General features: G+C 39.0%; 1 protein-coding gene across 1 annotated transcript in view; it reads left to right on the top strand.

Annotated features, from left to right (window-relative positions):
- Positions 1 to 27,580, top strand: part of SAMSN1 (SAM domain, SH3 domain and nuclear localization signals 1) — a 95,867-nt gene that overhangs the window by 9,190 nt on the left and 59,097 nt on the right. The window contains exons 2-7 of the mRNA XM_075769773.1: positions 4,827 to 4,964; positions 11,294 to 11,334; positions 13,664 to 13,701; positions 15,179 to 15,265; positions 19,724 to 19,791; positions 23,485 to 23,553. Coding sequence (XP_075625888.1) covers positions 4,827 to 4,964; positions 11,294 to 11,334; positions 13,664 to 13,701; positions 15,179 to 15,265; positions 19,724 to 19,791; positions 23,485 to 23,553 — 441 coding nt within the window. The remainder of the gene's footprint in view (positions 1 to 4,826; positions 4,965 to 11,293; positions 11,335 to 13,663; positions 13,702 to 15,178; positions 15,266 to 19,723; positions 19,792 to 23,484; positions 23,554 to 27,580) is intronic.

Below are 27,580 nucleotides of genomic sequence, written 5' to 3'. Positions count from 1 at the left end.
TGTGCTTTCTTTCTTTCTCACACCACCTCTCTTTCCTAAACACACTGTCTTATTATTGCATTCTCCCTTGCAACCCCTACCTCTCTCATTCAAGCTCCCTCATTGTCTGCTTTGCTCTTTCCTCTCTTTCTCTTTCACCTTCTTTCTCTCCCTCTCATTCTTCCTTCATCTTTTCCTTTCTTTTCCTCTCTCTCCTAATTTCTTTTCTCCCTTTTTGTCTCCCCTTTGTCTCTCCCTCTCTATGGCTCTTTAATGTGCTCACTGTTTGACTCGCTTTCTTGTGTCCTTATTCTTTTTTGTGCCATTCCTCGTTCTTGCAACCTTGCTCTTTCTTACATGCTTGCTCTTTCTTGTTTCTTGTGTGCTGGGTCTTTTTCTTGTGCCCTCACACCCATCCTTTCTCATGCCCATTCTTTCTCATGCAGCTTTATCTCCCCCTGTCTTGAGCGCTTTCTTTCTTGGGGGCTCTTTACCTGTCTCTCCGTCTCTCTCTCCCTCTATCTAGCTCTCTCTCTCTCTCACATGCACTTGCTTTTTCTCACAGCCGGTAATGCTCTTTCTTGTGCTTGTTCCCTTTCTCTCAACCTGTTCTCTTTCTCATGTCCTATCTCCCTTTCTGACAACCCCCATTCTCATGACCTCACCCCCTTTCTTCTGACCTCACACACTTTCTTTCAACCTCATCCTTGTTCTTTCTCATGCTCTCACACTCGTTTTCTCATGTGTGCTTGCTCTCCTTCTGCCATACACTCTCTTGGTTTCTGGTGCAATCCCTCTCTCGATCTCTTTTTGAGCTTTCTCTCCCCCCCCCCCCCCCCCCCCCCCATCTCTCTCTCTTTCTTCCTCTTCCTCCTCATTCTTCCTCACTCTTGCTCTCTTTCAGACACTTTTTCTTGCCATCTCTCTGACACATTCAAACTCTTTCTTGCACACTCTTTCTCACGTTACCTCTCTCTCCTGTGCCCTCACACCCACCTCTTATTGTGCCCTCTCTTTCTTGCACATGGTCCTGTTCTTTCACATACTTGCTCCTCTTCTTATGACCTCACTCTCTTTGTTGCACCCTCATGCCATTTCTCATGCCCTTGCTCCCTTTCTTGAGACTTCACTGTCACTCATTCTCATGCCCTCACACTCACTTTCTTGCACTCTTTCTCTTTCTTGAGAGCTGTCTTTCTCACAAGCACTCCCTTTCTACCTTGCATGCACTCACTGTTTCTCACGTGCACACTCTTTCTCACAAGTTGTCTTCCTCTTTCTTGTGATGGCTCCTTTTCTCACACCCTCTTGCACGCTCTCCCCCATTCTCTTGACCTTTCTCAACTGTCTCATGATCTCTCCCACTCTTTCCCTCTCCCTCACAATTCCCCTCCCTCTCTCTTGGTCTTCCCTCTCTCTGTTTCCCCTACTTTTCTCTCACAGGCACTCTGTTTCCTACCCACACTTACTTTGTCGTACCTGCTCCTTTTCTCAGGCCAGCACATCCTTTCTTGTGCCAGTGCCTCCTTTCTAACACAGTCGTGCCCTTTCTTGTGACCTCCCACCCTCTCTTGTGTCCTCGCACTCCATTTTTCTCATGCCCTCATGCTTACTTTCTCATGCCTGCTTTTTCTTTCACATGCCATCTTTTCCCAGCTGTCCTGGTTTCCTCATACATGCTTGCTGTTTCTCATGCAACGGTGCTCTCGCATGCTGATGTGCTTTATCGCACCCTTGTGCCTTCCCTTCTTCTGCCCACCCCTTCCCATGCTCTCACACTCACTGTTTCTCACGTGGCCTTCCTTTCTCGTGCTCTCTTTCTCTCCCCTGTTCTTTAGTGCTCTTCCTCACATGCTCTTTTTCTTTCTCTTGATCTTGCCTTCCCTCTCTCTCTCTCACTCTTTCTTGCTTTATTTAGCTTTTGCTCTTTCTTGCTTTCTTGCTCTTTCTCTCTCAGCCTCTCTCTTTCCCTCTCTTTCTGTCACGCTCACACTCTTTTCTCATTCATGTTTTTTCTTGCACATTTGCTCTTTCTGGACATTAGCACACTCTTTCTCATGCCCATTCCTTTTCTCCCTTCCTCGCTCTCTTTCTCATGCCTGTTCTCTTTGATGCACCTTCACTTTCTTTCTCACAACCTTGCATACTTCCTTGTGACCTTGTGGCCTTTACTGCATCTATGCACTCGCTCTTTCCTATGCCCTCATGCTGGCTTTTTTCCTCAGGCCATCTCTTTCTTGAACCTTTCCAAACATTCTCTTTTGTATGCACTATTTCCCTCTTTCTCGTGTGCTCTTTCTCACACACTCTCGCACACATGCACTCACTCTTTCTCATGCCGTTGCTCTCTTGCTCAGTGTCCTGTCCATGCTCTCACTCTTTCTGTGCATTCCCTTTCCCGAGTGCCCTCCCTTTCACGCACCTTTGCTCCTTTCTGTGCCCTTGCTCTTTTTGGTGCCCTCCCTCTTTCTCGTGGCCTCACTCTTTCTCATTCCCTGGCTCTTCCTCACATGCACTTGCTATTTTCCGTGCCCTTGCCTCCCTCTCACACACTCACGTGCTTCCTCATGCACTCACACCCTTTCCCATGCCCTTATGCTGACTCTTCCTCAGGCGAACTTTCTCTTTCTCATTTGATATGTCTTTCTCATGGGCTCTTTCTTGCCCTCTCTCCCTCTCACTCACTCTCATGGTTTCTCTCATTGCTCTCATGCGTTCTCTCTCTCATCTCCCTATCTCTCTATCTCTCTCACTGGCTTTTTCTTGTGTTCTTTCTTGTGTGCGCTCGTGCTTTCTCATGTGCTCCCCTTCTTGGATGTGTCCTCTTTCTCATGCCCTCACTCTCTTTCATGCGCTTCCTATTGCTCATGCCCTCACTCTCTCACATGCACTTGCTCTTTTTCTGCATACTTGATTTTTCATACACACCTGACCTTTCTTGCACCCTCATGCTCCATCTTTCTCACATGAGCTTTTTCTCTTGTTTGAGCTCTTTCTCACACTCTCCCTCCCTCCCTTTCCTGAGCACTCAGTCTCACATGCTCCCCCTTATGCTCTTTCTCCTTTTCTCTCTTGTTTTCTTTCCACTCTTCTTTTCTCTCCCCATCTCTTTTCCCTCTCTTATTCTTGTTCTTTTCCTCCCTTCTCTCCTTAGCATATTTTTCTTTCTCTCTTTCTGTCTTCTTTTCCTCTCTTTTCTCACCCTCTTTCTCTCCTCTCTCCTTTCACTCTTCCTCGCCCTCTCTTATCCCTATCTTTTTGTCGCTCATGCTCTCTCTTTGGCACAAGCTGTCTTTTGTGCTTCCATCTCTTAATTAAATACTCTCTTCACCAAAGTCCTGTATTATTCCCTATTGAGGGAGAAGGATATGGTTGCATTTTATATTGCAGAATCCTGGAAGTGTGTAACAAGGTTTTAAACTCATCATTTTTGTCTAGAAATGCTCAATCCACACTGTCAGACCTGGAATCTAAAACATCATTGCTACATGGCAACATAGCTACAGGAAGAAAAAAATCATATTCTTATGAATAAACGCGATATTGCTGTCAAAACCCAGGCTCAGCTGGCTCTTAGGAGCACAAGCCATGTGTAGTGCGTGTCATAAGCCGTGTGCCACTTTCCCAGGAAGCATTAACTCTTTAGTTCCTAGAATAAATTCCAGTGTATAACTCGAGTATTTTCAAGAGGTTCAACTTGTAATATTTCTCCCGTAATGTTTTTCTTGGCTTATCAAGACTCTAGTAAGACTGAAGCAAATAAAGAACTGGAGTTAAACACTGTGATTGCAAAAATTAGTCACGTCTTTGAACTTCTGTTTCACCAGTCGAAAATATTGCCTGTAAAGCTTTACATAGTAACAATACAACTTCAAATATACATCTGTGTTTATCTTCTGTACTAGAGGAACAAATGCTTTTAAATAATAATATACCATGTTAATTTCAATGGTGTTGCTCTGCTGTAAGTCACACTGCTATAAATTTGATTTATTCCTTAATTAATGCAGTTAAAATCAGTAATCAAAATTCATTGGGAAAATATTCAGTGCAGATCAAAGTGGCAACATCTAAAATCTAGGATCATTAGTTAGAGTGTCTATAGTTTTGCCATCTGCTTTCATTTAACTCTTGAATTATGCAATGGTGGTGTGTACAACTCCAGGCTCTTGGAGTAGTGGGATAAATGTGAAAATCTTAGTTTCTGTTAAAATGTTTATATTTTTGGTGGTTGGAGAAAAAGAACACTTACGTGTGCATTATAACAGAGTTAAAAATTTTGAATGCAATTGGAATTTATTTTTAAGTCTAGCCATTCTCAATATTTTGGGGGCCTAAATCATGACTCTCAAATTCTCAGAGCTGGTAGCATTGTTGCCATTTATTTCTAAGGAATAGGGTTACCTTTCTGCGTCAAATCAACTTTTTCCTATGAAGAAGTAGTAACTATGAAAGATTTTTATAGTTTACATAGAAATTTGGACAATTTATAGTCTTTGTAGTTTTCAGGCATTTTCAGGAATTTTCCTGTGGTATTCAGGTGGAGATATACACACGATTTTACTTATTCTGAGCAATTAATGTTCATTTTAGCTGTACCCTTAGCTTTACCCCTGCCAGTCTGTGGAATCTAAGCTGTGATACTGTGAACTCCAGCATTTGGGTACCTACTAAAATCAATTTCTATATGTTTTTTTAGAGAGAGAAGTAAATAAAGGATTTCAAAAGATAGGGAAGGAAAATCACTCTTTCTATTTTGTAAATCACAGAAACTGCTTGCTTTTTTAATTACTATTTTTTTAATGTGTTTACAAGTTGCTTGAAAAATCTGTTTAAATGTATTTTAGGAGGGCTCAATGGACAGCTTGTATGAGCCTGTCCCAGAACATCAAGAACCCAAGGATGCAACTACTATTGACAGCCGGGCTAGCAGTCCAGTGAGCATGCATGTAAACTGTGGACCACCCGATAGGTCTATGTCTTTGGTAAGTGAAATTTAATTGCCAATTATGCAATGTATTTTGTAAAAAACTATTGCTTTGTAGGCAGGCACATGTGTGTTCAGCTGGCTTAACTGCCAGTTTGAACTATTTAGGCTCCTTAGAGCCACTCTTCAAATCTCATCTCTTTAGCCAATGACCTGATTTCTGTCCAGTCTTAACAAGCACACTTGAAAAACAGGTCATGAGTTTCTATACAGCTAGCAGCAAAGTGAGATTAGTGCAGCTTCACTGTATGAGGGAATTTCTCTTTGCGAGTAATAACATATAAAAATGCTGGGTACTGATGTTAGTAGAGTTTGTCTCTACAGGATATGCTGTTGGTGTCTTTGGTTGTCCTTTTTATTAAAAAAAAAATGCATTTCTTAAGTCTGAGTTGTATGAATTTTGTAACTGATGGCTCTAGAATAACCTTTGTATTTTATAAGACCTCATTAGGTAAACATGTGAAGGAGGTTGTCTTCTGGGGTTTTTTTCTTCCTAAATAATGTTACCCTACTTAATCCTTTATTATTGGTATGTTATTGGTATAATATATCATTGAGGTTTTGACAAATACTTTAACATAGTATATTAAATTTCATAATCTTTTTCATTTCGTAATCTCTGTTCTCTGCTTTACAGTGTTCCTTCATTTATAATTACTATCGCTATCTATAGCAACATATGATGCAGTCTGGTGAAGGAATAAAGAGAAAACAGGATGTTCATTATTCAAAGAGAGACTGTCCTCCCTTCAGAAATGATGCCAGGCTTTACCCATATGCAGTCTGGGTTAGGCAGCATGTACCTATGGGACTGCTGGGCCCATGGCGTTGCAATATCACAAAGCAGGTTTGCACACAGAACTTGTGAGTGCTGGAGCTGGTGGGACAGGACCATGCCTGGGGAAGTGTGGCATGCACTTGTTGAATTCCTAGAGGAATGGAAATAATAACTTGTTCTTCTCAGACCCTTCTGCTGCAGCCGTGTCACTCTGCACATCTCTCTCTCTTCCAGATAATCACCTTGGTGCTTTTTATAATGGTCCTGGCTTTGAGGGTGTAGCAGTGCAGAGATCTCCAGATGATTCCTCGTAGCATCAACACAGATAGATCTATGAGCCTGGGCTCTGAAATATGCCTGCATTACAATTTTACTGTAGTAGGTGGGAGATGCTCTCCTATGTGACAGGTTTCTCCCCATTACCAGGTTGTGACCTTGTTACTATGAAAATGAGCCACCTCTACTCTGTTCCAGCTAAGTGTGTTTAATCACGATTGTGAAATACGGCTGTAAGCTGATCCTGGCATGCTTGCAGTATTTCAGTTGTGCAAAGCTCTATCTACACAACCATATTGAAACCTGCTATTCTACTAAAAAAGGTGGACATTATAGTTCAGCTCCTACATCTATTCAGTCTTTTTCCCCTCTGCTGTGACTACAAACCAACTTAACAGTTAATGACAACTACACTAATACTTCTTTGTCCAATAGGCGCTTATCAACAGTATTTAGACAACAGTATTTATTTATTGACAGTATTTAGACAAAGTAAACTGAAAATTGAAAGCAGATTTTTTTTCTGCTTTGTGCCCAGCATGTGAAATATGACCTCCTAAAATGTGTTGCAATAGATAACTACTAGAAATCATCCTTTATCTGCTCAAGGTATGGTAGAGACACATCCCTAGCACTATGCTCTGCACCAGGTTTTCACAATGTCTAAGACTAAGAATGAAAAGTGCAGTGATAGTTTACCTCAGGCTTTTTGTTTCTTACTTTTTCTTCTCCTGTTCTGATTTCTGTTTTGGCAGAATTGCTTTGGACTCTTTTATTATATTAGTATAGAGCTAGGCTTCATAAATTTTTCAGCTAAATGAAAGTAATCAACCTATGCAATGCAGAACTTTATTTTCATTGAGACAGCCTGGAGAAGCAGATTTGCTACTAGTGTAGGATTAGAAAATCCTGTATGTTAATCTGAACAAACTGTAGCAAAACATTTTTCACACTGCTCAGTGCTGGTTTTGTGGGATGGCACTGCATAGTCCGTGAAGATACATGTACAGCAATGAACAGAAAAATCTAGCACTTTAGTTTCTGCTAACTCTTATCATATATTTCTGTCTTCCTAAAGGGGATATTTTCATGATGGCACATTTATTCATCACTAAATTTAAATTTCATTATCAATAAAAGTAATGGTAAATGAGTAAGTAAACTGTTGGCTCACTAGGTATTAACAAGAAGCTTCCCAAGACTGGCTGTGGTTTTATTTTCTTCTGAGAGAATATTCAGTTCAGCACTTACTTAACTAAAAATAACGGCTGGATGCTGTGTCACTGTGCTGGCTGTAGAATCAACATGATTATTTATAAAATACTCTCTAGAAATGGAAAACAAGATTAGTGATGACGTGTCAGCAGTAAGACCTATGGAAAAATGCCGCTAAGGCCAAAGGACTATGTGTAATCTTATCTGCTATTTCTAGCATGTGAGTTATTAGACCTACACCTTGGATGAAGCCGTTAAGCTTATTAACTGAGCCCATTTGTACTTCTCTCCCATTTTTAATTCCGTCACTCGGTTCCAGGCTGCAGGGCGGCCCCCATAGCATGATAAATTCAGAACATTATTGGCTCCCTCAGGCCCTGATTCATCCATCTATCATTATTCAGTAATGCGCATACTTAAGTGCACTGCTAAGTAGGTATGGGCTCGAGTGTGTGTTTGAATGGTCGGCTGCACCATGCCCATGCAGATTCCACGGAGCTGTTAAATCTCCCCAGGGTGGAGCAGCCTGGCGCGGCACATTGCCTTCTCAGGAGGCTTTGCCCCCTTTCTTTTTTCTGTACAACTTTGGAAAACAACAGGGCAGGCGTTCCAGGTCTGCCCCCCTCAACTTAAAAAAGAGAGGTTAGTGCTAGAGGAAATTTTTCCTTATACTGCAGCAAGGTAGTTATTTTCTTGCAGTTATTTTGTCTGTTGTCATTTGTTCTAATCATATTTGGGCTGTGACACTCCTCTGGAGAGGCTGGAAATACAGGCTACTGTGGTCACTGAAGATGCGCAGGACATAATTCAGCGAACATACTCCTTGGGCATCATTTTGAACCATGATTATTTTTGCTCCTGGCCAAATATCTGCCCAAATGACACATCCTGGATGAAGAATAATCATGCACACTGTTCTTCTCCTTCACATAACTTAGAAAATCTGTTTAGTATACCAAATGTTTTGCCTGGGATGTTCCCACTCCGGGTTCGTATGGTCCTGTCTTGTGCCTGTTACACACACTTGTCTTTTGATTTCAATCCTCCCAGGGAACTGGCCTGTTAACTTTTTGGTTACTTTGCCTGTTGCTCAGCTTCGGTAATATTCTCAGACAGGAAGAGCAAAAAATAGATTTTCAGATTGTTTTTGAACCTGATACATAGCAAAGTTGAATCGACTCTTCCTCAGAAACAGTTGGTAGCCAACAATAATGAATCACATGGGTACTCTTTGCCTTAACGATGCCATTAACTGGGAAACTGAATTTCTACCTCTTGTATCTTGGTGTTACAGTCTTCTACCTCATGAGCTGTCTTAAGCTTCTCAAGAAAAGAGTCTTCAATATTAAAACTATTTTCATATATTTCCTGTCAGATTGCAATCACCAAATGTCATGAGATCCACATATTTTTCAACCGCTGACTCTGATGTGATCGACTACCCTGTATATCAGAAAAATGCCAAATAATTTATCAGTCCTTCTAAGTTACTGCCGGGAAAATCACAATCAGTCAGGATACCTGCTTTAATCTGCGGTGTTATAATTGGCATTTGATTCCAGTGAGGGAAAGAAGAGGGCTAGTTATCTGAAATGATAATTTCCCTGTTTGCAAGTCTTAAGAGACACAGGAGCTCTAGCTTTCTCAGCCAGCTTATAAACACCAGAAGGGCTCATTCAATTCTTTAATTCAGCATTATTAGATAAAAGCAGGGAGGAAAGGACTTTATTAATAATTTCATAATGCCAAGTTTCCACATGCACAGTTTGGTTTTAGGAAACAGGTTGTTCATATTTGGGACAAGGAAGGAAAGAATTGTTCCCATAAACAAGGTAATGATGCACCTCAGAGAATGTGGAGAGTAGAGTCTAGATGAACATTCATTTACATTCTAAGACAAAACATGTTCTTAAAACTGTTTAATTTCTAGTTTCAGATTAAAGTTACATACAATTTTAAGTGTAGTCAAATACTGAAAAGATACTTTTAAAAAAAGTACAAATAAGAGTAATTTATTCATGTACCCCAGTTTAGCCAGCTGATTCAAACATAGCAGGCAGAGGTGTGTCAAATAAAAGGTGACATTTTTAAATGGTCATTGAAACCCACTGTCATATTTCATTGTGGCACCGCATCCCATGATATCCAGTGAACTCACATCAGTATCACCTCAATGTGTGATGTAGTGTCATGCATCCATCTTTTGCTAGATTTTAAGAAACTGATGCTGAAGCATTGGTTCAAACCATGGAGCAAAAGATTCAGCCTACAATTCTATGTTTCATGCTTTACACCAAGTGTTTGGCATGTGAAGGTACATATTAATAGCCTTTCCAGGTATATGGCCACGCTGAGGTTTAGAAAGGGCCTTGTCTCCAATTTTTTTCCTGGATCCTATACAGATTCTGACTTACAACATCCTTTGGTCTCTGACCTCCATGCATAATGCTTCCTTTAACAAGCCTCTTTGAAATCAGATATTTGATATTTTTTAATGACATGTTGACACTAGCCTTTGAAAACAGCCTCAAAATAACTTTTTCAACATTTTTCAACTTCTCTGTGTGCCTGTGCACCTCATCTAGTCATTTCTTTAGAGCTATTGAAAAGATTTGTTCCAAGACTAAAATGCTGATTTTTTTTTTTTTTTTGCAGCAAGAAATTTATCTTACATTGCTTGCAGTATTTCAAAATAGATGATAAATTCTGTATATTCTTTTGATCTGCACACAGCATCTGTGAACAAATCTACACATGCAAAAAAAAAAATCTGTGGAAACTGAATACGATTATTAGCATTCCTAAATGTCCAGGTGCTAACAGGACCTCCTTCACTCAGCTAAAATAAACTTAGTGCAGTAAAATAGCCTTTCTTAATGCACTCTCCTGAAGAAGCTGAAAAAAAAAAAAATCTATGATGGGTTTTACTGAGAGGAAGGGAAAAATATAAAATGCTCAATTATGCACTTACATCATTTTATGTAGTACATGTTTTGGCTTTTCATCATGCAACCTGGATGACATTTTTAAATTACTCTGGTCAAAGCCATGCAGATGTAGATAGTGTTACGTGAAGGAAATAAATTAAACATAAGAATATGAGAAATAGGTCCGTACACTGAAGTTTTCATTTATAAAATAATGAATGGTTATTTTTTTATTTTAATGTCTCTTGTTGCACAGCAGATTGAAGTGGCATTCATCATGGACATTTTTATCCCAGTTTCTGCTTTCCATGCTGGAAGAAACAGATATGAAAGTGATAGAGTGCTTTGATATTCTGTCTCAGGAGATATCAAAACAGTATAGGGATCAGAGATCTCTTCTGTCCTAGCATGACATCCTCAGGTTTTTTTAAAGTTAAAATTAACTTCAAGTCCCAGGGTAACTGCAACTAGCAAAGATGCAGTGAGATGTTTTGGCATCACGGCAGAGTGAGACACCCTTTCACTCTTTCAACACCCGTATAACTCTTCTCTTCCTTCCTACATCTTGCCAGGGTACATATCACCTGGGCCCTGGGGCTGCGTGATCGTGCCGCCAGGCCAGTGCTTGATTCTGATTTGGTGCCCCTTGGAGCTTTGCCAGGCTGACTCGCACAACTTTCAATTTTACTTGCAGAGTGTCCTGCTCTCTTCCACATTCCTCTGCATGTAATGGGGTTACAGGGTCCACGTCCTTCTGTTTCCCTCAGAAAACCACATCCCATTGTAACGCTTGGTATTTATCCTCATAAAATTTAAAAAAAATCATACTATGGAAGTATTCATTCTTGGGGTAAGAGTATTGTTCTCTGTTTTTTTCAGGAGTATTACAGTTGTCAGCTTCTTGGGAGCCATGGATATTGAAGCCTCCAAAAATCAGGACACATAATTACATATATTCTCTGCTGCACTGTGTTCTCCACAGCTTCAGCTGTTGGAAAAAGAAAGGCTGTATGTGTTAGTAGATACTAAAAACAAGCGCCATCATTCAGTGTCTTTCTAGTGAGGAAAATATTATATTTGGATTAAACATTTTTGATTTTCATAGACTTTTTTTCTCTATCTTTTTAAAAGGAATTTCCTGACTTTGAGAACACAGTGACCAAAAAAAGAAAGTAAGTTGAGACCAGTTCGAGGTCTTCAGTGTCACTATATTTGTCTGTACCTTTCATCCTTGTTGTTTTATTCATGTTTGCCAATGTTGCTTTAATTCTCATAGAGTACATGTATTCATGTTGCAGTTGGAAAGCAAGTAACAAGCTTGTAATGCATTACTAAAGCTCTTTTGCCATGATTTTTTCATATACATAAAGCTTTCTTCCAAAATATCAGCACCAGGACAGCTAAAATAAAATGCAGTTAATCTGAGCTTGGTTTAACCATATGTCTGCTTTTCTGAAAGATTGAAGCGGTAACCTATTTTTACAGCATGTTTGTACCATTGACCTGATAATCTCCTGAAGAGTTTTTTGTTTGCATTTTTAATCCAAGTAAAAAATTAGTTTGCAAAATGATTCAGATAAAGCAGGTCAGACCGTATTTTATCAAGTATATTTGTGACAGCAGCATGCTTTGCATCCATTCATTAAGACACAATGCTATGGTTTGGGCCAATGATTAATATATTTTAGGAAGCAGAGGAATTTATTTTGAAAATTCTTTTTTGGCTTCGGGTTGAAGGCTATTGCATAACTGAAGGGGTACCCTTCAGATGAAATCTGAAATTCTGCCTAATGGAACGATAGAGACAGATCTTATCTGTCTGTCTGTGACAAACGTGAAAATCCCTGGACTTTTTTTTTTTTTTTTTTAAGGTGGGGCTCCACTAAATTCAGAACATCAACATTATCTATGTCTATTGCTGATCAATTTCAAAATAGATAAAGATTTCAAAGAAAATCAGGAGCTCCTTTGTGTTAAGTAACAGTTTTAATCCTGGCCCCAGCCAGGGCCCTGTGAAAATGCTCCCAAAGTTGCATTAATTCAAGTATGGACATACCTCTATTATTCGTGGGTTTGTCATCAATTTTTAACACTTTTAAGGAAGCCAGACTACTGTGTAGACTACCGTAGATTTACCCTACCAAGCTCTACCAAATATGATGCAATCACCTAGTTGCCTAAGAGTCCTCTCCTTAGATCAGAACTAAGTCTGCCCAGGGAATGTAGTAGTCTATAGCTACAGTGTCAAATTTTACAATGCAAATAAAACTATTTTATTCTAAACCTAATCCTATTCTAAATGAATTATCAGAATTTAGAAGGGTTGTCTAGGTCATTTGACTAGTCAGTATAAAAAATGAGTAAAAGTTGGATGAAAATAATTTCACTCAACATGAAAAGATTTTGTAATGAAAATTGTTTTGTTGTGAGTGTCCAGCCATCACTATCCTGGAATGATAACCCCACTGATAATGCAGAAATTTTCCCATTGGCCTTTTCCGTAGATATGGAGAAAGTGAATGAAGAATTATCATTCTCATTTTCTCACAATGGGGAAACAAGGAAGCACCAAATTAAATAGAGTAGCAGAAATAAAATAAACAGAAGTAAGCCTTGTTTAGACAGTAAGAATTGAATTGTGGAACTTTGGAAGCAAAAAAATCCAAGCGGTTTCAAAAGAAACTAGTGCTACAAACCAATTCTTTAAAAAACCAATAGTTCAAGTTGCACCCTGTTGCTCAGGAAACCCTTCAGCACCTGCGTCCCTGAAGTTGGGACATAGATCTCAATCCTTGTGCTCTTCCCTTCTGCTGATCATTGTCACAGCTTAGAGAGTCTCCCGTCTCATCTTGTATAATCTTCTGGGGTCTTTATCCATAAAGTGAAACAAACTCATTCATAGGGTAAATCTTTGTTAATTTAAAGATTTCTTTTTCTTCTGTTTAGTATATTCTTTAAGTCACCATCTATACACTACTGACCACAGATGGAAGCATGAGTTAGGACTATTCCTTGATGTAAATGTGCAAAAAGCTCAAGGTTTATTTGGGCAATAAAATGTCACTCAAGGTCATGTCGATGGTGTGTTCATATGCAGTAGCTCTTTGGTTCAATTCATTATTAAGTTGCCAAATTTCAGACACTAATTTCTAAAAGTTGTAGGACACTTCACATCATATCTGAAGAAAAGTATCTTTTATTTTCCTCCTGATGGACTCTCTGATTCAGTCATGAATTCTTCATTCCAAAAAGAAACTTGAACAACATGTTTTTATAGAAAGGAAACTCTCAAGCTTTCAGAGCTTTGTGTGGCACGGGGAGTAGGTGATTGGGTGAATGAGAAAAGCGAAGTAACTGCAATTAAAGCCAGTGGGAATTGCACAGCTAAATCCCTGTGCCCTGCTTTGAAGAATTAGGTTGAAAATATCCATATTTGATTAAATGTGCTTTTGTTTTTCATTCTGACTTTCAGCTAATGGTAAATTCTTTTAATTCTTTTAGATCCATCCAGAAGTCCATGTCTGAAAGTGAAGCATTTGGTTAGTAACTACTTAAATAATTTACTATATACTTGCTAATCTCACAGAACCAACTTTAATTAAGGGTCTGATTTGCTTTAAAGCTGTTGGAGCAAATGCAAAAGAAAGGAAAAAATACAGTTAAGCAATCAATATATTCCTCTCTCCCCTCCCACTTTCCACAGACACATTTTTAGGTACATATTGAAAATAAACTAGTTAAACATAGAAACCAAATTGGGATTTAAAGAACCTATTATGGGACAGCATGACAAATACACAGCATGTTCAGTGTTTCTTTTAATAATTTCAATAAAAAATTGAACTATCTCTTATCTAATCATATTCAGGTCCCCACTCTTTCCCATTTTAAACTACTTTGCTTCAGCTTTCACAAACAAGTTCACCCAAGAATAAATCGAGGGGTGGTTTTTAAAACTCGTCCTGACACTGCATATTATTATCCACACTTGTGATTCAGTGGGTTCTATTTTGTAAATCCTCTGTAAGAAATAATCATCAGTTTAAAAAGTAAAAATTTGTATTTTTTTCAGTGAGAGCTTCCTGTTAACATTTTATTCTTTATTCTTTGGAGTCTGGGTTTAGTAGTTGTATCTAGCCCTTACTGAGTAAAAAGGTTATTAATTATATCTGACTGTAACGATGCAGCTATATTTCATATCAATGTGTCTCAGATAGCTGAAAGTCCCCCTATGTTAAGACTTCATTTTGTAGCCCTGCACTGGGAAGACTTTGAAGCAGAGCAGTACCATTTGGTCTACAGCATCCAGGCTGTAATGAATTCCCAGCACTTGACAGAATCGACAAATGCTTTCATAAAGAAAATTTTCTGACGTAGTCAGCGTGAAACCCAACATTAAAAAAAAACCCAAAAAACCCAAAAAAATAAAAAACAAAAAAACCCACCAGAACCAGCAAGCACAAAAACTTCATAGTTATCAACATGCTGTGAAGCGTGACCACTTTGAAGTTCACTGGGGGAACAGGAGAATGGCCATCTTGTTCTCAAAGCCAACCTAGTTGCTCCCATTCAAGCTGAACCAGTCCTAGCCTTGGAGCGAGTGTGGCATAGATGCGGGTATCTTTGATGCTAACACACTAGCTGGTTAATTGGAAAATTAAATAATATTTATACAATTCCTGGAAGCAAAATAAAGGCACAGATTTTCTGTGGGCTCCTAGGTCTTAAAAGCGGGATTGAGATAACAATCATTCTGATAATGTTTTAACAGTGTTAAATGAGGTAGTAGACAGCAGCAAAAGATGATAAAGCTTGAAGTCTGCCCACAATAAATACCATCCTTTCATCAAATTTCCTATATTGCAAAATCATCAATTCATTTCCGTGTTTGAGCAAATGCTACAGCGTTCTGCAAGCTTGTTTGATTTGCATTCTGATGCTATTTTTATAGACTTTCCTGTTATTTCACGGGTTTGCTATGAATTCAGGTGACTGCTCTCTGTGCTTTTACTTTAGACAGGAAAAATGTGAATGGCACACTTTGGCAGGGTTCCAGGAAGCCGGAGAATGATTCGTACATCAGAAGGCACTGTCAGCTTGAAGGTAATTGCTAAACATATTTCAGCTGATTTTGCATTTTCCAGAAAGTATTTTAAAGGGCACCTAGGAAAAATTCTCATTTTTCACCAATAATCTAGCTACATAATTTGTCAAGTCCTTTTGAGATTTATCTTATCCTCAAGGGGGAAAAAAAAAAAAAAGTAGTCAAAATAAAGCTTACCTTAAAACTGGGAAGCTACGAACACACTCTGTGACCAATTCACTCTGTAGACCACAGGCCAAAGAAGACTTCCACTACAGTAAATTGCCATAGCTGTGTTGTACAGGGCTGGCCAACTGCAATAGGAGTCTATAGCAGGAATCCATGTTCCCTGTACACTTTACACTGATCCAGGTACCCAACAGAGAAACAGTAACTTTTCCCAGGAAAAAAACTCTTGAGACAGGTGCAAAAGAGAGTTGGCGAAATTTTGTAGGCAACTGTTTTGTCCAAGTCTCTTTTTAAACCTGTTTTGACCAACTTTATTGAAACAGCTAATACATGGGAAGTTGCTAGTGACACTAAGACCTGACCAGTATAAATTCATTAAAATAACTATGAGGAATTACAAGTGAGCAGTCACCTTGTCTATTTAAACATAAACTGGAGTTTTAAAAATCAAAAGGCTTTGATAATCTGCTTGATGTTGCTTCCAGGAATGGAATTTGTATTTGTACTTTTTAAAGTCAAAGCAGATCCATTATAGTTGCCTAATCAGACCAAACCAGACAAGGTTCAGCAGAAACAGAAACCAAGATATGTGAGATTAGAGTGAATACGTGTTTTGTTCTCTACTTAAGCGAACAAATTGGGAAAATGGCCATTGCCTTAATTTTTAATATCTCCAGTACAAATGGTCTAGATAGATATCATCCACTGTTAGGGGAGTCCACTGTTACCTGGATATGCCAAAGAAAGCAGAGGACAGGAAACCAGCTTTTTCTCCGGGTTTCATTCACTTCATCACTTGAAAGTAAACTTAAATTCTTGGAAAAGTAATGTGAAATGGCAATGTTTATTACATTTGCCAATATATGGAAAATTTGGTTTCTTGGAACCAGAATCAGGAAGAAGAGATGACAGGAAAATTTAGAGGAACCCTGCTCTTGCAATGAACTGATGAGGGGAAAAAGGCCTTCAGTGAGTCTTATTGGCTTGCAAGGAAAAAGGTTATAACGATAGGTGAAAGAAAAATTAGGCATTTTTCTCCAGACAAGTCTTATTTTTAACCAAAAACATTTTTGAATGATTCCTCAAACTACTCCAGAGGTTATAAGCTTGGAGGTGGAAAAAGGCTGAATGAGAAAACAGAACTTTTTGACCTTCCTCCAGAGTCTTTTCTACTCAAGGCTTTTTTTACTCTTTTAAATATCCAAAGCATGCAAAAGAAGCAGCATACATTTTAAAAGCTGACAAGTGTTGTAATTGAAGGGCAGGGGCCCAGAGGGAACAGGAAGCAAAGCTGGCAGCTAAATAAAAATCTCCCTTTCCCCTACTGCAGTAAAATTATTTCAAGGGAAGTCCCCTTCACACAATGGTGAAAACCGTTGCAAGGAGATTTACAGTTTATTGCTATTGATCAAGATAATTTTTCACTATTGATCAAACCTTTCTCTTAACAGAGATAATCCTTCAAGTTCTGCAAGTCTATTGCATAATGTGAATTTCTGTTAGATGTAATAAGCCATGCGTGGTGGCCAGCACAGACTTCTCTGCTTACTTCAGAGCTGTATTCACAGACCTGACCCAAATCTCACTGAAGTCAAGGAAAAGACATCCACAGACACTGGTAGCATTTGGATTGGGTCCTTAATGCTGCTGTGTGTATAACCTCTAGAAAAATCAGTTTTCCAGACTGATAAGACAGTTAAAACACATAGATCCCACAGACACAATAGTGGGAATACCTGTCTTTGCTCACAAGCCCAAATCCAAATCATCAGTATCAGATTTGCCAGCCTAAAACTATCATTGTTGAAAAAGTGACTATGCAAGTCACAGTCATTGGGCTTCCATGAAAGAGTATTACAGAGAGAAACAGAAAAGAGCCAACACCTCTCAGAGTCAGTGGATGTAATTCTCCACTGCTCCCAATTCAGTGACTGGTACCCATTGCCAGACCTGGAAGAAAAGAACACACAGATACAGAGATCTTTTGCATGTGGGGTTTTTTTGTTTTGTTTTGTTTTGTTTTGTTTTGTTTTGTTTTAACCCAAATACCCTATTGCTTATTTTAGTGGATTGGAGAGCTGATTTAAGCAAGATTTAAGAGTACGGTGGATGCATGTTATTACAGCTAGCAAAAGAGATCATAGTTGAAGGGGGACCACGAAGGTTTACTTTAGTAACTTGCTGTTGTTAATTTGGTTTTGACCGAAATTACCTTTAAAGCAGTGTAACGGTATGTATTCTTTCAGGCTAAGATCATTATGTGTTGCCCCACAGTTCTTTGGTTCAGCTGCAAAGAACTACCAAATAATACTACTTTGGACAAGACTGTAGGAGGACTTGTGGGCACAGGACTAAACACTGCCAGATGTAACTTGTAGAGTAAGCTTACAGTCCGCAGGGGCACGGTATGCAGAGATGCCTGCAGGACATGAAAACAAATTAGCCTGAGGACCAGAAACAACCCAGTTATGTTAAACTGGTGTTGCATAAGCACTGCCTGACATGAGTTATGCTGCTTCTAAAAGACCAGCTAGCTCTATATTTAAATAAACAACTGGATTGCCAGACACCTGACCCTCAGTGACTTCGAGAAAATTTGCAGGTGCTTGAGACATCTTAAAATCTGGTCACATTCGATTTTGAAATGTAACACACATTTTGGAAAAGCTTTTGGTTTTATTGTAACCATCAGGTCTGTAGGAGACACTGTCCTATAATCACAGAAGCTCTTACAAAGCTCTTATTGCAAACTTGTGCAACAAAATTTTCCGTGACTCATTTTTCCTCTTCCTGTTGACGCACATGGCAAATAAAGGAAATTGTTTGATGGGGTTTTCTATGCAGCTGACCTATGGTTTCAAGGCAGAAGAGTGTCGCTCTTTTTTGTCTGATGCCCAGATCGTAATTTGTGAGTTTTAACCCAGTTGTACAATATCCAACTTGCAAAATTATAAGGAGGATTATTTGTTATTGTGATTTTTGTTTGCCGAGGATTTTCTTTTAGGAAAACTAAGAATCCTAAAAAAAAGTCTCTTGATTCAGAATTTGCTTTAAAAATAAAATATGAAAAATTATGTGCTAACTTGTGCCTCTTTAATTGTTTCCCTCACATGAGTTTAGGGCTTTTTGGCTAGCTTTACACACATTGTGGTCTCATTTAATTCCAACATAAGCATAGGCATTTTGAGGACTGGGATATTACTTACCTCTTTGAATATGAATTTTCATGGCCACGTTCAAACACTTTTTTTCATGCAATAGCTGAAGAATCTCAGTCGCTTGGAATTATTCACTGAATTAATCTTTTTCTGTTGATTGTAGGCAAAACAATGCAATCAGTCTCGCTTGGCTACAGTTAGCCTTTGTGAATCTATATGTTAAGTTAGCAGTCCTTTTTCAAACAGGAGAATTACTGATGTAAGGTATTCCTCAGCAGCAATAAGGATGCCATGTTAGGATTCATGAGAAACACAAACAAACAAACCAAGCAAAACACCCAAACAAAACCCCCCAACAAACCAACACCTTCATACTGGTTTCTAGTAACTTTGGAAAAAATAGGACAGCACTTTGGGCAGTGATTACCAGATAATTTTTTTTCTGTTTTTTCTTGCAAAAGAACTGAGTGCCTCTGATACCTGTTTTGATGGAATCTAATCACTAGGACCTGTCTACAGTAGTGTAATGGTGGATGCTCTGCCTAAAGAGTGGGAGTAAGAGTAGATCTTTCAAAGCCGACTTACTGAAAGTAAACATTTCAAAGAGCTTTTTGACCTATTATTGCTCATTGTTATAATGAAGATAAATACTCTTTCTATGCTAAGCATTAATTTCTTGGAAGAAATGGGAGGATATTCATCCTTTGAAAGCAATTTCTAGCGTAATACAATCTAATCTAAGATAAACAGATCTCAATTGCAAAGATCATTTTTGCCCATTTTTGCCTTCATTTTTTACATGAATGTTCTAGACTTCTGCTGTAAATTAGCAGGGCAAGATCCCACTTGGTGGGATTCTGGGTCAGTAAACTCTGAGGACTAAGCACAGCTGAAGACATAAGCAATGAATGAGTTTTCTTTATATGAGTCAGTTTGCCAATTTGTTCTGTAGTCTTACTTCAAAGCAGTTTGAGAAAAAAATGCATGCTTAAATGATGTAAGATTAAGTTCAGAGACTCAAAATGTCAGCTCAAAACATGAAGTGCAACTCAAATTAGATTCCTCAGAATAATGCAAAACAGAGCATTTAAAAGTATGTTTTCTTTTTGGTTTTTTGGTCCTAATTCACAGAAGATAATATTATGGGTGACGGGATACATTTGCTGCAAGGAAAGAAGATAGAAGAAACCACATGCCAGGTGAAAGAACTACTCTTCTTTTCAGAATCTAAAATTTCATTCAAATAAAATGTGTATTTATTGCTTCCATTCAGCATTTACCTAGCCTAAACTTCATACTCAGTATGCCTGTGTATTTTAGAAGCTGGGTTTGAAAGAAGACTCTGGTGACTACCTGAGTTGTGCACAATTTTCATTATGCAGACCATATGGGTTTTAATGCTTAGAAAACTTTTTCTTTCCCTGAGTGAATACATTTCTGTTAAATCCATGTGCTGGATTGTGTCTAGCATGATCTCTACTAAGGGTTTAGATCAGGCTTGCATGAGTCATATTGACATATGTATCCTAATGCTTTCTGAATTTCTATAAACATACCATATGTCCTCTTCATAATACTACATTAGTCATCCCACTAGTATGAGTAATTAAGGAATTCTGACCATTGGGTTTGCAGGATAGTAATAACATAAAAGTAGGTAACAACTCAGCTGGTGAGAAGCAGAGAGGTGGGATGAAGGACTTGTAGCTCTGGAATTAGAACAACTGCATTTGTTTTTTTATTTCACTTCCAGTCTGATGTTTGCCCTGATAATATGATACTTAAAGGGCCAATTCATTTCTGTTGCAAATCAGCTTAGCGCTGCTGATTTCACATGGCACAACCAGAATTAAAAGTTTTAACACACACACACACACACACACACACACACACCACACCTATGTATGTGTGTGTCTAAGTGAGGAATTAATACAATAAATTATTTAAAAGCTGAAAATCTGGTAAATTTTCCTTTACAGAAGAATATTACATTCAAGGTAAATATTAAACTTTATAAAAGGCTCCAAGCTGAATTTTCTCTGCTGATTCTATACAATATCAGGAGTCCTCTTAGATGTTTAAGTTAAAAACAAGAAAAAAACTGTACATGCATGACGCTAAAGGTATCTGAGATAAGACAGAGAGTTGTGAAGACCCAGACTTCAAGCAGTGCAGTGTAGGCCCAAGACACGATCTGGCTTAAAAAAAAAGACAAGTTAGTTTGGTGCCATGGTTACCTCCTCTCCCCATTGCCAAAAAGTAGGTGGGGAGGAAGGAAAGGAGAAAAGAGCTCTTCCCTCTTCATCTCTCATTCTCAAACAGGGAACAAACAGGAGGCATTAGAGGTCTGCATACAGCTGCAAGGTTGTGGTCCATTCAAGCTCACAGAAATGTGGTGGGATAGCTCACACAACTGGAGTCCAAGCTGCCATGGATGTCATTCCTGTCTTCAAAAAGGGCCAGAAAGAGGATCCAGGGAACTACAGGCCAGTCAGTCTTACTTCAACCCCTAGGAAGGTGATGGAGCAAATCATCCTGGAAACTATTACCAAACATATGAAGGATGCTAAGCTGGTTGGGGATAGTCAGCGCAGATTTATGAAGAGGAAATCATGTCTGACCAGCCTGAAGGCCTTCTACAATGAAATGACTACCTTGGTGGTAGATGGGAAAGCAGTGGACATTGTTTATCTTGACGTTACTGAGGCTTTCAACACTGTCCTCCATAACATCCAAATGGACAAACTAATGAAATAGGAACTAGAAAAGTGGATGGTAAGATGGATTGAAAATGCATTGAGCTGCTGGGCTCAAAGGAATATGATTAATGGCTCAAAGTCCCACTGGACACCAGTCTCTGGTGGTCTACCCAGGGGTTGATCCTGGGTCCACTACTGTTTATCATCTTCATTAATCACCTGGACAATGGGACAGAGTGCACTTTCAGCAAGTTTGCTGAACCTGGGGAGGAACAACCCCTTCCACCAATACAGGCTGGGGGCCAACTGGCTGGAAAGCAGCTTTGCAGAAAAAGTCCAGGGGGCCCAGTGGATACCGAGTTGACCATGAGCCAGCAATGCGCCCTTGGAGCAGAAAAGGCCAACAGCCTCTTAGGCTGCATTAGGCAGAGCATTGCCAGCAGGTCGAGGGAGGTGATCATTCCCCTCTGCTCAGCAGTGGTGAGCTGACCCACCACATATGGGTGCTGGGTCCAGTTATCGTTCCCCCAGTACAACACAAACAGGGAAATACTGGAATAAATCCAATGTAGGGCCATGAAGATTATTAAGGGACTGGAGCATCTGTCATACAAGGAGAGGCTGAGAGATCTGGGGACTGTTCAACCTGGAGCAAAGAAGGCTCAGGAGGATCTGATACATGTGTACAAACACCTGTAAAGTAAAGAAGACAAAGCCAGACTCTTCTCAGTGGTGCCCAGTGACAGGACAAGAGGCAATGGGTGCAAACTGAAATACAGGAAATTCATTTAACATAAAGAAAGCACTTTTCTACTGTGAGGGGCGGTCAAACACTGGAAGAGGCTTCCCAGAGAGGCTGTGTAAAGTCCATCTTTGGAGACACTCAAAAACTTGTCAGGACACAGACCTAGGCAACTTGCTCTGGTGGACCTGCTCTGAGCAGGGAGTTAGACTAGATAATCCCCAGAGGTGCCTTCCTGCCTCAGCCGGTCTGTGTGAGCCTGTGATTCTATGAGGCATGGAAGAGTCAAATATACAAGAAAGAGTAAATAAAATAGATGAACTTTTAAGGTTTTTTTTCACTCTCAAAAAAAAAAAAAAAAGAAAAAAGAAAAAAATCTTCCCTGAGTGCTTCACAAAACCTTTAAACCCTCTCCATTTCCTAAATAGATGCTCATTTCATTCCATTCATTCTGTAAGTGCCAGAAAACAGGGGATTTGAATAGAAGTACAGGTGGAGGGACACAGCATGAGCAACACTGAAATAATTGTACCTTACCATAAAAAATAGCTTTACTTTCTGCAGTTATTTTTCATATCTTTGTTCTTGTTTGTTCATGTCTAGCAGTGCTCCCTTGATGGCTCAAACCCTTTGTAGCATATTGGGAAGGACATAAAATATGAAGTAATACAGTCTTTGGGCTAATACATTTTCAAAAATGTTTCATGGCTCATTTCTCACGTAAATTCTTAGGTTGCATTCAGCCTTCAAAGTGTCATTCATATTCATGAAGAAAAAAGGGTAGTGTTCATTACTTTCACTGATAAGCTATAAGCACTGTCAGGCTTGCCCACTAGGGACTGCATCAGTGCCCTAGGGAAAGTGCATTCTCACGGTGTTCCTATCACGAAGACATTGGGACCAAGAAATGGATTATGGGCAGATGATGAAAGTGTATATAGACTTGTCTTTCCTTAGTTCTGAGGATCCTCCCATTTGCTCTGCATTGTTAATCCAGTTCAAACTCACACCCTTGGGGCTCAACATCCCAAGCAAAATGAGGTGACCTGAACAAGACCCTTTTTAGAAATGCATCAGTGACACTTGCTCCTCAGCTGGGGGCTTGCTGCTGAGGTAAGTCTTCTGTGGCTTTCCTGATCATTCGCAAAGGAGAGCCAAGATCTAGGGTGAGACCCAAGCACCCCATGGTATAATGCATGGCGTTGCCACTGTACCACATACACTGTGATGTCTCCAAGATGCTACTGAGTGCCAGATAACAAAGGAAATTAAGACAGCTCAATATCAAACTGATTTAAGCGAGTATCAGCTGGTGTATGTCAGCCATTGCTTTTGTACGCACACAGTAGTGGGTTGAAAGACTGCTGAGCTCTCAATCTGTATTCACTGACACAATATTAATTATGTTTACTAATCTTATTTATGCTGGATTTACTTTTCTTACCACCTAGGTGATAAACTATGAGCAGTGGATTCCACCACGAGTTCACAATCCAAGTGTGTCTGCTAACAGTGAAATGGTGAGTTGCCATGAAAATCATTCCTTTTTCTTCATCAGCAGCTAGCAGCCTGGAAGAACATGCCAGTTCAGTAGGATTTCCTTTACTGTATGTTGCTTCCACAAAAGCTGAAAGATCTTTATCCATATTCATTCTATTAATCATGATTTCTCCCTATCTTTTATAGAATACCTTATTATTGCTCTGCTATTAATCATGATATTTCTTTATCTTTTATTAAATATCTTATTATTGCTCTGTGATTCTCAGGAGAAAATCTGCCTATAATCCTAGCCTGCTTAGTTTGACTCTGTAGTCATTTTCAAGTAGCTGGAGTACCAGACTAAAATAATGGGAGTATTTAAAGGTCAGATATGTATGGCCAGGAGCACATGAAAGAAGTTTCCACAGTGGTTGTCTATATATTGGTTGACCGTGGCTAAAATTTATCCAAATTCTGTGCATTTTACAGAACTAACTCTTTGTATAAATAGAACAGAAAGTTCTCTATCATCATGTACTGTTTTAATATTCACTATATGCAGCAAGGGTATTACTGAAACTTTCAAGAAATTTCTATGATACACTAATGATAGCACCATTGGCACAATAAACATACAGTCATTTTTGTCTTCTCACTATTACGTTGTGCTCTGAATTTAAGTGCATAGGTAATCATGATTAAATCCTTGCAGTTGTTTGGGAAAGGCAAACCAGTTGAGGAAAAATCACAGAGATTAGACTCTGCCATGACTAAATTCTTTATGCTGAGAAGTGACATGCTGTGCAAGTACTTTTATTGAAATTAATGCAGTTACTCCCAGGAAAGAGACTGCTCAACAGGACTGAGATTGCTGGAATCTGACCAACAGTGTTTTACACTTAGCTTCCAAATTGCTGCATTTCTGTTAATCCTCATAACATCTCAGTGGGCAAAGATTTCTAAGGTATTTAGAATATCTTAGGATAAACTGGAAACACTTTGTCAGACACAATTTAGGTCTTTTTTTCTGTAATAAATACATTTTTATAACTGCATTTTTAAAATGTATATTTTTTGTCCATAGGTATTCATGCACACTTCATGCAAATTATTTGCAACGAAAGGGCAGACTGTGATTTATTTTTTTGCACAATTCATTTTTATTTGTGGTGTGACATGATTTTACATGACTAAAACCCATTAAGCAGGGAAATAAAGAATATTCTTGTCATGAGGGAATTCTTTCCTTATAGATAGCTTTGCTTATAGATTGGGCAAAACACAAGCACAGCTACAATATTCAAGTAAGCAAATGCTCTGACCCTAGAACATAGAAGTGGGGAAAATTTGAAAGTCTTTAAATGTATTTTAAATGAACAGCTTTTTATGAGTGGAGACTTGCTGCTCTGTGCACTGGTCTTCGATATTCCTCCCTAGTTCCTTTTAGAACATCCTTCCCCTTCTACAGAGAAGAAAGGCACTGGAAAGTAGCGTACTCCAAATTAGTCTACGTTACTGGTCCAACCAGTAGCGCTGCACATTCTGTCACTGCGCTTCCTTCTCCCATATCCTGGACTAGAGATACCAGATTCCAGATAACACAAACAGCAAGAAGCATAACATTTAACGAGTTTTTCTTGCTTTTATGCATGCTTTCACTAAGCTGTGGCTGAGGGTTGCCAGGACAATACACCAAAACTCTGAGACCAGGATGGGCAGTTTGCCTGATAGTCTCTCTGGTTTCTACATCAAACAATGTTTTACCTCTGTTTGGATAGACAGCTAAACTTGTGGATTTGAATGCTTAGGTAAACCAAAATAAAATACTGTAGATTTAAATGCTGTCCTGTCACTAACCGATACTGCATGAGCTTTTTTCTCCATAAAAGGGGATTGCTGTATTTATTATTTAAACACTTATGACATTTCACTAACAATAGACAGTACAAAATGAGTGCTTTTAAGGTAAAGAGGATTAGAGTTTTCCATTAATTAAATTATCCAAATAGATTATCTTCCATTTATCTTGAGGTCTCTATGATAGAAAACCCAGATCATAACTCAAAGTCATCATGTTGTTTTTGTATCGTTACTTAGAAGTGAACAAATGATTATTACTACAAGAGATCTTATATTAGAACAATATTAGCATTTTAAACCCACTGTGATTTATTGTGCAAAGACATCTCACAACGAGCGACTGAAAATTGCACCTCAATTTCTCTCTTTAGCAAAGCTAAAACTGCAGTTCTACTATCTTGAATTTGGAAGAGGGGAGAGGGGGCTTGAAATACAAATCAGAACATGACTAATCTAAGGATGCTTGGATTTGGCCCACAGTGGATGATGAATACTCAGATAAAAGCTGTAAAAGGGCCCTAAGCTGATTAGAGCTTTAAGGTGGATGTGCTGAGACCTTATCCTACAGTGAAGATCCTCAAGAAGACCTAAAGGGTTTTAAAATCAAAACTGCTAGGTTTTATTAGTCTACAGAATAAAAAAATTAATTCTTCAAATGGCAGAACGTGAAAGCACTTAGGTTTTGTCTGTATTAGTAACTAGCACAGAGCAATATGTGAGTGTCAGCACAGCAGAACAGTTGGTGCCGATGTGCTGATGTCCACACTATATGCATGAGATCCTCTCTGTCGGACATCCAATAGTAGCTAGAGTTCATCAGCTGAACTTCTGGAAAGCATCTTTCATCTTAATTTCATCTGTAACAAATCCAGTTTGTGGCACTTTGAGACCAAAGCGCAGCTTACAGGGATATCTGTGAAATTCACTTCAAATATATGCACCTGATCGAAACTAAAATACTAATGTAGCCATAACTTACCAAAGACACTGGAGACACGAAAAGGTGTTTATATTCAACTCCCTGGCTCCCCACTGTGCTCCTGTGGTTGAGTCCCAGTTCCCAGGACAATCTGCAGACTTCAAGGAATGTAACATGCTGCTGAGAAGAAGGGAGTCCAAACCCAAGTGCTATCCGCCATGGAAATTCTGCATTGCTCGCTGTGTTTAGCAAGAGGAGGACTCCTAAGGTCCTGTCCTTAGAGAAAGAAGTCAGCATAGCTGCATCAGCATGAATGGAATCATGCTAATTTTTATCAGCCATGAAGGAAGCCATTAAAGGTGTATCTAGAATAAGGTTTTGCATAGCTAAGAACATTTCATCAGAACAGTGCTTGAAAGAATAAAATAGTTTCAGATTTTTTTTGTGTATAATTTTATACATGTGGGTATATGTTTATTTCACTAGGTCATGCTTGGTTCAAGACAATTTCTAATATTCTGTTAGTCCATTGGTCTTACATGAGGAGGATATCCCAGATTCTGTAGGCTATTAACTCCCCATGCCAATATATAGCTGGACCAAGATGAATTGATAGTGCATGCCTTTTCAAGGCTTGAAATCAAACACCTGAATATACGGGGGAACATCTCACTTATTCTCGCTTGGCTTTCACTAAGTCTCTGCTTCAACTTACTATAATTTCAACACAATTGTCTAGTGACACAAAACTAACTAAATACATGTAAAAATGTCCTTTGCTTGGGCATAGAAGTCGTGGACTTCTGTTTCTGCTTACAAAACCCCATGTCTTCACAGAAAAATATCCGAACCTTTGGCACTTGAAGCACAGCCATCTTTATAAGCAGTTATCTGTCAAGTGAACAGTGGCCTTTTTCTAAAATCTGCAATTAACATACACCCCCTCCCTTATCATTGCTACATGGGATGGATTTAACTTGTAATATGTGAATGCTGGGGCTTCAGACATGCCTCATGCTAAAACTTTACAAAAAGCCTTTAACCCAAATGAAAGCTGAGGAGTTCAGAATCTCTTGAGACCCATCCCTAAGCAGCCTGGCCACTATATGTTAGGCTGTGCTGGCAAAACTCCCTGATGACTTTGTCTCAAAGGATTATGCATATGAGAAAGCAGAAAGAATCTATGATGTGTGACCTAATTGTTGGGGAGAGTGCAATAAAGGTCTCTGCATTTCTACCTTCTGATAACATCAGCAATAGCACTTAATCACTTGTAATATCACCAA

This window comes from Balearica regulorum, chromosome 1, assembly GCF_011004875.1.
Source record: "Balearica regulorum gibbericeps isolate bBalReg1 chromosome 1, bBalReg1.pri, whole genome shotgun sequence".
Taxonomy (NCBI): Eukaryota; Metazoa; Chordata; class Aves; order Gruiformes; family Gruidae; genus Balearica; species Balearica regulorum.
Note: the sequence above shows the minus strand (reverse complement) of the source record. Positions and strands in the feature narration are given on the sequence as shown.